Here is a 10,827-nt window from a genome sequence, read left to right as displayed (position 1 = left end):
ATGCAAAGGGTTTTAAACCCATAAGATAGTAACTTTGCAAGATATGGTCCAACTTGAAGATGCTCAAAGAAGTGCATTCTTTTCTCGATTTATGCGCAGCAATTATCGGCAAAAGCTACAGCAACATGCATCTGTTCGGCTAATAGCATGACTCATGACACTCATTTATTCAAATTGCTCCTTAAACCAAGCAAATTCCACACAGCGCACCCCGATACCGAGTGTACACTTTTTCAAACAATCACTTAATTTGTAAATAAAACACAAACTTTTTAGATATATTCCATCTGAATATAATGCAGCAATCATTTAATCATTTATTTTTAATATTATTCGTGATAGATTTCTTGTTTATTTAGAAAAACTAGGCGCAACCTTCGTTATGTATTTGTATGATTTTATGAAAGGCCAAATGAAATTTGTTTATTGCTTTTATGTGTAAACTTTAAGGACAATTTAAGAACTAAAATTAATACATTATTATACAATTGTGGATGATATATACGATGATAGGATTTAATGATAAGACTTAACTATATTTATACATACAACGATAAGCTTAAGCCACGGTCTCCGCTAAGTCCGCCATCTCTTTTACTCGCCGACTTTTGTTTAAAACTATGTTTGCTATAATCGTGCTATTTTATAATATAATAACCTTTATATGAATTTCAATGTATTTAATTTCTATTTTCTTTTTTCTATTTTTTAGCATCCATTACATCATTCCATACATATTTCTGTATTTCTAATTTATGTATATACAACAATACTTAAATTTCGCAAAACCTTTATCCGTGCATAAATACAACTTATTAACGGCTTGGAAAATATTTCAACAATCGATCTCTTAGATTTTGTAACTGCAAATAGAATTGCAATGAAATTATTGTTAGTTTGCACGCTAACTGCTTTCAATTATTATCATAAATTAAATTGTTTATGTTGTCTTATGTTTCTTCTCATATGTGTATGTATGCTTAAGTGTTTTACTTGTTTTAAATTGCTACTTATTTAAGTTAAACTTACGACGACCGTATTTGGGAGAATTGAATTGAATTGCTTGTTAACACACGTACATATGTATGTATGTATATACGTGTATGTGGTAGACGAATTTGAATATACACACACAAGTTTTGTGTCGGCCCATTTGTGTATTGCTAAAACGTATTTGTGTGAATATTGATGTGGACGTTTAATCACGTGTGATTGATCTCCATTAAGTATAATTCAACTTTCTCTTGTATTCCAAGGCAGAGTTTAATGCAGTACTATTGGAAATGGTTCAAAATATATTTGTCGCCGGATAGGTCAATTACCATATGTGTATTAAATGAATCTATGCTGTTCAAATTGTGATCGCCAATTGCTAATTCAAAACTACAAGCAACAGAAGACTGAATTAAAAAATATTGCATTCATCACTGTTGTAGCAACAACTAAATCTCAAATTGTTTTATTCTAACTAGTAGCTAACTTAAATTTATTTAAATGCTATATTATATATCATCGTCAAAAAATTCTAACACAATAAAAAAAGTATTTATTATTATTTTTGAAAAAGAACAAACTTTCATTTTTGTCAACAAACACTAAATTCTTTAGTGCATAATATATTACCTCGGCAGCATTCAAAGATTAAGTGTCATTTCACTAATTATGCCAATTCCAATATCGACATGTTCGTCACACAGTCGAATGTCTGCTTAAAATAATATAAATATGAAACTGTATATTTCCAACACTATTGCAGAGTGCTGCTCCATATTAAATAAACACTTGCATTGCAAAATGGGCATATTCACTAAACTCAAACATATTGGCGTAATAAATTATTTTCTTGTGTAAAAATTTTAAATTTAACACAAACTCAGCGTGTTTATTGACGCATTAACTTGTTCAGGTATTGAATTTTCTAATCAAAGAAAACATTTCATTCCAAATTAGTTTTAAACAGCTTCTTAACAAAATTCATATATTTAATGTATCTAGTACGAAATTATTAAAAATTCTAAGAGTTATAAAGCAACAATTGCTACAATCATATAAAATTCGGCACTCAAAAATTATGTATATCAAAAACAAACGCTTTTCAATTGATGTCGCTTATATACGCTTAATTATTTGTCTACTCTCTGCGTACTCTCTGCAAAATCGCCCACATACTAAGTACGTTCTTCCGGCTTATTTACATGCGAAATATTTAACGGTTTACACATCATTATTCGCGACACATAGCAGCTGTAATCACTTTTTAAAACACTTTCACTTCCGGACGCCAAACGAAATGTTTTTTCATCTAATATGAGTTTTGTTCATGTTTCTAAAGAGAATTATACGGCAGAGGAACTGCTCTGACTAAATGAAGTCGATCTACCTTTGCTCGCGCATATTCAATATTTTAAATAGTAAATGAGTCAATTGAATTTGCGAATTTGTATGCGTCTAACGGCGCTATAACGCAACGCAATATATGTATATTATAATGAAATTATGTGTGAATATTGTTGTTTTCACTTTGTTTTTGTTTCGTTTTCTTTTTATTTCTTGGCGAAGTTAGTGCCTTGGCCGAACATTAAATTAAATATTCTCTACGTTTTTATAAAGATTAGTTTAATTTTTTTATTTGTTTTGTTTGTAGCATTTATTTGCCAGTTTTCTTATACGTATGTAGCAGCTTAATGTACGTAAAGTGTGTGAAATATTTTGCAAGCCAACTTATATGCAGCGTGTATATGCCAGTCCTGCCAAATGTAACGCCTCTTTTAAAACTGTAAAAAAAATATAAATTTAATGAGAAACGTAACGACATTTTCGACTGTATTAAAGCACATACAATGTCACATTCAATGGAGTTTAGGACTGCGAACGTCAAATAATAAACACAAATTAAATGGAAAAACAACACTGGACTCATGAAATGACGGATATTTCACCTCCACATGCAGTTATCACTTATGCACCTAAGAAACTAATTTTAAATCCTAATTTACCTCAACTTTAGAATGAGTTTAAGGAGCTCAGACGATAACCACACTATGATGTTTAATATATCTTTATTATAAATGACCAATGCATATATATCTATTTTTCTATATTTTTCTATCAAGTCAGATTTTGGGTGAATATTGCTAAAAAAAATAAATCACTAGACTGTGTTCGTTCAAATATTTAGAAATTTAGTATTTTTATAATAATGTGTGTGTGTTTGCTTGTCTTCACTTTCTAAAGGATATAGGAAGGAGTCGTGTATAGACGAATAACTTTTTAGGCCTCTGCTAGAAATGAGTTTGTAACTAAACTAAAACGTGTATGCTTTCCTTATTTGTGTGATATCGTTTTGTTATTACCAATTTCACGTGATGATTGCATTTATCATCGTTGCATATGATGTGATTGCGTATATTTTTGCCCGTAATCGGTGCTTTTACGTACTGAACCCGCAGAGTTGTTGGCTGTGGTTGCGAAGTTGTCCGTATTGCTAACTCTGTTTTTGTGATAATCCTTATAATTTCTTTGATTATCATCATAGTCGTCATCATCATCATCATTCGACTCTCCGAAGAGCTGATTCATATTATTCGATAATAGTTGCATCTGTAAAATCATTTCAAATGGATTCAAGCTAATGCCTTACAATTTTGGAACAACGCCATAAAGGCGCTCATAAAACACCATTACCACAAGGATTAGTTTGTTTCAGTGTGTATTTTAGCATACAGACTAAGATATTTCTTAAGATAACGTTATTATTCCTGCACCATTTGAGTACGCGTGAAACAATCATCGGAGTTATTTATTATTTGCTCATTTTTGTCACTATATTTTCATCTTCGTTAAAACGGTGAGGATTTTAATAAAAAAGGAACACATATTTGATTTCCAGAAGCTCTATGTTAGTGTTGAAATGCTGGTCGATGTAGCGAACTTAGCTTTTTACATAGGTTATAAATATGTTTCTATATGTTTGAGTTAGTTATGTGTGTGTGTGTGTTTAAATCGTTTGACCCAATTTCGTTTACTTATACTAATGTGTCTTCTATTAGGATGTTGAACCCAATATTTTCATGCTTATACTAAGATAGCCCTCTTAACATGTGTCAATCAATATTATATATACATGATGGAATTGAAATTGTGAAAACTCGTATGTACATAATACAAATATAAATGTGTGAGTACCCGTGAATTGTGTACTATAAATAGTATTTTTAAAACGTCAGGTTCCTTTAACACCGATAAACCAAAATCTATTACATGTGCATAACGCTTACCTTGTTGGCGTTTTGGCTTTTCGACGTCACGACAGTTGTTGGTGGCGGATGTGAAAGCAGTGGTGCGCCTGCACCGCCTTGTAGCATCATTGCCGAATGAAATGATCCACTTCCATTCGATTTAACGCCGTCATTGCTTGCCCGTTTTTTGTCCTTCTCTCGCTCGCGATCCTTGTCACGGTCTCGATCTTTCTTTTTGCCACTACTACTGCTGCCACTACTACTGTGTGACGTGGAGCTGGATGCATTGTTGGGTGTTACGAAAGACGAGTAAAAACCAGCTGCCGTTTGTGTCAGCGCCTGCGCTTGTTGTAGAGATGCATGTGTGGAGGAGTCTGTCGCATAGTTTTCCAATTTATCTTTGCTGATTTTAATCTTTAACGCTGGTGCCGGGTGCATATTGCTACCGCTTTCTGCAGAGCTATTATTAGCGCTACTCGTGCTATTGTTAACATCACTTATTATGCGTTCTTTTGGTATTTTGATTTTTAAACATTCGGCAGTTCCTTCAATTTTATCTTTAGATATTTTAATCTTTACATGCCCCGAGCTATCCACTTCGCCACGATCGCGTTCTTTGTGCTTGTCTTTATCCTTTTTATGTTTTTTGCGCTCTTCGCGATCTTTGGATTTATCCTTATCCTTCTCCTTATGTTTGTGCTTGTCTTTTTTCTTTTTCTTCTCTGCTTTATTGCTAGCAGAATCATTTATTTCCATAGACGATGGTTCAGTTCCACTACTTTGGCTTGTCGATTTAAGAGATGTTTCAGCAGATGGAACGGTCATATCCGGCACCGATGTTACAGTTGGTTCGAAAAGTTCAGCTGGTGGTTGTAAACTAAGGGCTCCCAAATGTTCCGTTTTCAGAAGAGCATTTGAAGAACAAAGACTTTCTTGCAACAAACTCCTTACCAGATCGGGATTAGTTTCTATTCCATTTACCACATGCATTTTATTACTATCAGCTACTTTTGGTTCATTATACGAAGACAATGTAGATTGAGTATCAAGTTTACGAATTTTATTTTGTTCCTCTTCCTGTTTGTAGGCACCTTCATTTGGACGTTTGATGGCGGTATTTATACCTGAAAATTACAATTTTTTACTTCTGATTAGGATTACATTTAAAAGTTAGTAAAAAGTCGGTGTATCTATCATTCTGTTATTTTATACTGTAGAACATATATCAAAATTCAAGATAGTTAATTCATAAGAAGAGAGATTCATTCATTACAATTTTTTTATCGTTACGCATGAGTCGTGTCAAGATGTCATGTTATTTACAACATTTACAAATTCTTCAACTTTATTCTCGTTCTGTAAAGAATGTGTTTCGCGCGCTTCGCCCAACTTACGGTCAACATAATCGGCTTACTGAGCGTATTATTCAGAACACCATCATCCACCTGTTCGAATATTCGACCGAATAGACCATGTCTAGAACGCGGTGAAGAAAATATAGCAGCCGTAGCTGAGAGTGAATACGAAGGCCATCAAAAGACGATCGACGTCCGCAGCAACTCGGTCTGACGTATGGGACGACTTGCGACATTTTACGTCGAGGTTTTAAATTGAAAGCGTACAAAATACGGCTTGTGTAAGAACTGAAGTCGCTCGACCTCCCCAATCGAAATCGCTTCGCTTTATGGGCTTTTGAAAAGTTCCAAGAATATCCGACGTCATCAAATTCTGTTTAGGGATAATGCCCATTTCTGGGTCAATGGGTATGTAAACAAACAAAATTGCCACATTTGGGACGTAGAGCATCCTGTAGAGATTCAAGAGCTGTAATTTTATTCAGAAAAAACAACAGTTTGGTGTGGTCTGTGGGCCGGTGGAATATATGTATATTTCAACAAAAAAGATGCCAGTGAAAACATATCCGTCAATGGCGACCGTTATCGCGCCATGATAACCGACTATTTGATGACTGAAATTGAACCTCGTGATATCGGCGACATTTGGTATAAACGAGACGACGCCACTTTCCACACATCGCATCAATCAATAAATCCATTGAGAGAACACTTCGGTGGGCAGATAATTTCACGTTTTGGGTCGGTCGATTGGCCACCAAGATAGCGTGATATCACATCGTTAGACTTTTCCCTGTAGGGATATGTAAAGTCTAAAGTCTATGAGGGCAATTTTGCTCCGATTTCTTTAAAAAAAAGTTCGGAATGGATCACCCATTATAACTCAAATATTTAAGTACATACAATGAGTCATGAGTCAGTTCAGCACACTCTATGTAGAAGTATTAATTACACCCAGGCTGGGGAATTATCTATTCCTATTTCCACAGAATGGTACCAAAATAAAAAATAAGGTTCAATAATCTAATAATATCTTACCAGTAAGTTCACCGATAATGCTCGGGTCTGATTTCTTTGGCATGCTTATTTTTAAAGGTTGTTGTTGTTGTAACTGTTGATGAAACTGTGTTTGCGAAGTATTGGGTCGAACACTCATAAGCATTGCACTCGTAATATCCATTCCAGGATGAGCACCGCGGTTACGGTCCTTCTTAGGTGCTTGGGCATTGGCGTCCATACGGTCGCGATCGTTTTTCTCTCGCTCTCCCTCCTTGTTAGATGGCAATTTATAATTGTATGCATCGCCAGCAGCGGCAGTTGACGTATTATTATTAACATAAGTATTTGAAGACAATAACTGCGTTTGTTGTTGCTGTTGTTGTTGTTGACTCCAGTCGGGGCTAAACATGGAGGTCTTTGTTGGGTTAGCGTTCGTTGGCTGTTGTTGTAACATCGCATGCACTGTGGGTAACTGTGAAGAATTCACCTCTTCATTGTGGGAACCCTCTGGCGGGCGGGGCATCATATAACCGCCAGTCGGATGCGATTGTAGATGTGCAGCTGTTTGCTGAACTTCATGCGTACCAGTGCTATAGACTGATTCAGGTGGAATAGTTGGCAGTTTGCCATGCTGTTGAAGGTGGACGGATGTTGGCTTTGATAAATCGTGTTTGCCGTTGTTACTAGCGTTATTATTACTCTGCCGTGCATGCTGTGACTGGTAACTGCCTAATATCGGCACACTTCCAGACCCATTATTAACTCCATAAGAACGCTGACCATGCATCATATTTCGTGACATATCTTGACCCATATCCAACTTACTTTGCAGCTGTGAAGGGTTGCTACCATATTGTGGCATATTCGCCATTGAGGAAGTGGGTGGAAATAGTTTGTTACTGTTGCTATTGCTATTACTGGCGACTTTTAGAGGCTCGGACATTTTAATAGCTGCTTGGTCTTTCTGTAACACTCGATTCGGATCCTGTTTTTGTGACACCTTATGCCCGGCATGCGATTGCGATGACGCGTTATGTGGGTACGAACTCACAACGTTACCCTTTTCACGAGATTTATGATAGTTCACATCTAATTGGTGACTTGGTATGGTCTGACGAGGCAGACTTTGACCAGGTATATTGCTCATAGATCGTCCGCTGGATGATGAAAGACCTGAACGTGACGAATTGCCTGGAACCATTGGTTGTTGATGACCTTGAGATGATTGAGAATGATCTCGTGGGCGGCTAACAACTCCACCGAACGGCGGCTGTTTGTGACTGTTTTTATGGTCTGGAATGAAATCAGAAATTAATTAAATATATTTAACAAAAAAATGTAATTTGTTCGTCTGAATAGAAATTTTTGTAAATAAGTACATACAATTTTCCTAAACTATTGATTTTAATAAGATTTAGCTTTAACTTCCAATCAGATCATATAACCAAATAAAACCGACTGCATAACAAAGAGAGAAAAATAGTCGACTCAATTGAAATATGAACTTTAAAGAACAAAAAATATATATATATTTAGAAGAAAACTAGGATAGAAAACTAAGATAGAAAGAGCTGTAGTAGGTAATACAGTATTTGGATTCGATCTAATTTACAGATTTAAAAAGTTTAAGCAATTTTAGTTTTTATGATAATAAATCACATAAATGTGCACTATCGGACAAAATAAAGTGCAAAACGTAAGCTAGTGTATGTATGTATATATGTTTTTATATTGCATGAATATAAATTCTTAGTAAAATAGGATATCCTTATTACACCGTCAAATGTTAGTAGTTGACTGAGTAGCGTTTTGCCATTGGCGATTTAAAAAATGGTATTAAATACAATATGAATGCTTACCAAGAACATCAGTTGGAGGAAAGTTTATCTTCGAATGATGAGACGTTGAATTGTGATGGGAGCGATGTTGGCTGGAATGCAAATCGCCTTTTCGTGACAATTGCGCCTGTGGGGGCGGAGGCGGTAATAACGCGGAGGACTGCTGTGATTGTTCTGCGCCTATAGTGTTTGTAGCATAAGGCTGATTACTGTTACTGCTATTGCTGCCACCGCTACCAGGTGTATCATGCGCATACATTTTCATCATATCGCCCATTTTCCACTCTTCGGATGCACCTTTCTTCTCCCTATTGGTTGCACGATTGCTTGCATTTTGAGCCAGTGCTTTTATTGAATTCAATTTGGATTTGAGACGCGATGGACTCTTTTCGTAAATAGCTATAAACTCTTCAGTTAATTGCTTTAGAAGATCCATAGTAACCGTTTTATCCACATAATGGAACCAATGCTTGCCTTCAGTTGACTGTGGAATCTGTTTCAATTGTAAATACTTTCAACTATTTCTTTTGTAATGTACTCAATTTTCGTACGCTTACCTCCCATCGTGACCACTTACAAGCCAAGTAGATACAGAAACAAGCAACTACCGTGGGTTTGTATTGTAGGCACATAGATGTCAGATGAAGGCTACATAGAAAATTCAAATTTCGGTTAAAAATCAATTATAATTAATGATTTTCTAATTTAACCGTAGTTAATATGATTGTACCATTTTGTGCAACATATTAAATAATAACCAACCTATTTGAAGCCAGAAAATAGGAAGTCTGTGCTAACTCCTTGCATGCTAAAAATATATATATATATAAATTAAATATATTTTTGAACATGATATTTAAGTTTTATTACCTTTAACCAAATGACAAGTTTTTACCACATGAGTATGAGGATGATCGATAGCAACATCAAATCCAAGTGTTTGCAGCAGAACATTTTCATTGAATACCAACTCTTGCGCTTGTTCTATATAATACGCATCCGTGGTGGAGGATGTTGGCTGACTAAGACACTTGTTTGTAGCCTTTATAACATGTTCAAGCTTTCGAGGCTGCTCTTCGACCTTTGCAGCTAAGAATAAACTCGCTGCCGCAATATTGTTGCGATGGAAATGGGTGAAGGAATGGAACGCATAGAAACGATGCATATACACAATGGCAGTATTGATGCAAAGTTGCGAACTGTAAGCGGGCAATACAAATATATAAACAAAATATAGTTCCACTCTTATTAAAGCAGTCCACATTGATTTTGCGCAATACTAAGTAATTAGGTTGTAAAATTGCACTTACACCTGCAGGCGCTGTCCCATTTCTTGAATAAGATATGCAGTCATTTGGCGATACGAAAGTTCTGTATCAGGATCTATTCCTTGTCGTCGGCTTGGTGAGTTCGAAAGCTGTTCAGCACTAAAGTACCAATGTGAGTCTTTCTCCTTATCTGCTGGTCCTGGCACAGTCGAAGCACCGCTACTACTCATTTTGACAGCAAAATTTAATTCCTCGATTGTTAGAGAACACGTATTAAGCTATAAATGGATATATAAATTCAATTTCTACCATAGACATACATGTTTTCGTTATACTGCACCTCAATATTGCTGTTTTGAACTTACCAAATGGGCGTTCTACCTGCTAACGTGAAAACGTAAGCGTGTATGTATATTATTAAACACAACGCTACTGGGAACAAAGTCAACCAGAGCAAAAGCCAGATATTCTTAAACTTTCATTTCAAAACTAGGGGCACAGGCTAAGGAGTTCTGGCTAAAATGCAATTACCATTAACTGGGAAGGGAGTGTGTGTGTGAGGAGAATAATCATGAACAAAGTCGTCACAACTTCCCCGAATACAATTCAGTGTAATTCCATTAGTATGTGCAATTCCTTCACTTTGCCGATAAACAAGTTTAAGGTTAGCACTTATAAATTCTCTTTATAGAGAAATTTCATATAATTTCAACGAAAATACACTTCACTTTACACTTTTAGCACAATTTAGAAAAATAGGAACGAAAATTTTTTTTCACGAAACACGAAAAAGAAATTTTTTCACGAAACACAGGGATGCTGAGGCATAATGCTTGTAAAGATGCCATATTCAAATCTTGCGTTCCGAAATAAAAATAAATTGGTTTTTAAATGTATTTATTGAAAAATATGTCTTTTTTACTGAAGCAATCAATTGAATTTCTTAAACATTTGAAACAAAACTAAGATGAAATAATTAAACTTATTAAAAAGACGAATTTTTATAATGTTTACTAATGCATACAATATCAATAAAGTACGGCATCATTAGTAGACAAAACACATGTCTTCAGGGTTCCAGCGTACATAACTAAATTAGAGTTGCCAAGCCAAATGCGATTTTTAATCA

General features: G+C 35.3%; 1 protein-coding gene across 4 annotated transcripts; it reads right to left on the bottom strand.

Moving 5' to 3' along the window:
- Positions 1-380: 380 nt before the first annotated feature.
- On the bottom strand, positions 381-10,552 carry LOC105211531 (cyclin-T). Of its 4 annotated transcripts, none has more exons than XM_054228765.1 (10): positions 10,064-10,552; positions 9,741-9,976; positions 9,301-9,629; positions 9,193-9,238; positions 8,988-9,078; positions 8,452-8,923; positions 6,632-7,885; positions 4,278-5,362; positions 3,354-3,600; positions 381-863 (listed from the first exon to the last, which is right to left on the bottom strand). In XM_054228765.1, exons 2-9 carry the CDS (start codon positions 9,926-9,928, stop codon positions 3,379-3,381), a joined length of 3,687 nt encoding a protein of 1,228 aa, XP_054084740.1. In that variant the 5' UTR covers positions 9,929-9,976; positions 10,064-10,552; the 3' UTR covers positions 381-863; positions 3,354-3,378. The 4 variants fall into 4 exon arrangements, with proteins under 4 accessions (XP_054084740.1, XP_011181307.2, XP_011181306.2 ...); XM_011183004.3 differs by lacking the exon at positions 381-863 and adding an exon at positions 1,095-2,774; XM_011183005.3 differs by lacking the exon at positions 3,354-3,600 and having other exon boundaries at positions 10,064-10,546.
- Positions 10,553-10,827: the final 275 nt, after the last annotated feature.

The sequence above is a fragment of the Zeugodacus cucurbitae genome, chromosome 4 (assembly GCF_028554725.1).
Source record: "Zeugodacus cucurbitae isolate PBARC_wt_2022May chromosome 4, idZeuCucr1.2, whole genome shotgun sequence".
In the NCBI taxonomy this organism is placed as follows: domain Eukaryota; kingdom Metazoa; phylum Arthropoda; class Insecta; order Diptera; family Tephritidae; genus Zeugodacus; species Zeugodacus cucurbitae.
The sequence above is the reverse complement of the archived record's forward strand: the minus strand, read 5'-3'. Positions and strand labels throughout refer to the sequence as shown.

Bases quoted from the DNA above. Each gene is read 5' to 3' on its own strand.
- LOC105211531 (XM_054228765.1), bottom strand. From the start codon at position 9,928: ATGAGTAGTAGCGGTGCTTCGACTGTGCCAGGACCAGCAGATAAGGAG. The intron at 9,079-9,192 runs GTTGGTTATTAT...TTTTCTATGTAG, and splicing joins TATTTTCTGGCTTCAAATAG to CCTTCATCTGACATCTATGT. The intron at 5,363-6,631 runs GTAAGATATTAT...TGTAATTTTCAG, and splicing joins CATTATCGGTGAACTTACTG to GTATAAATACCGCCATCAAA.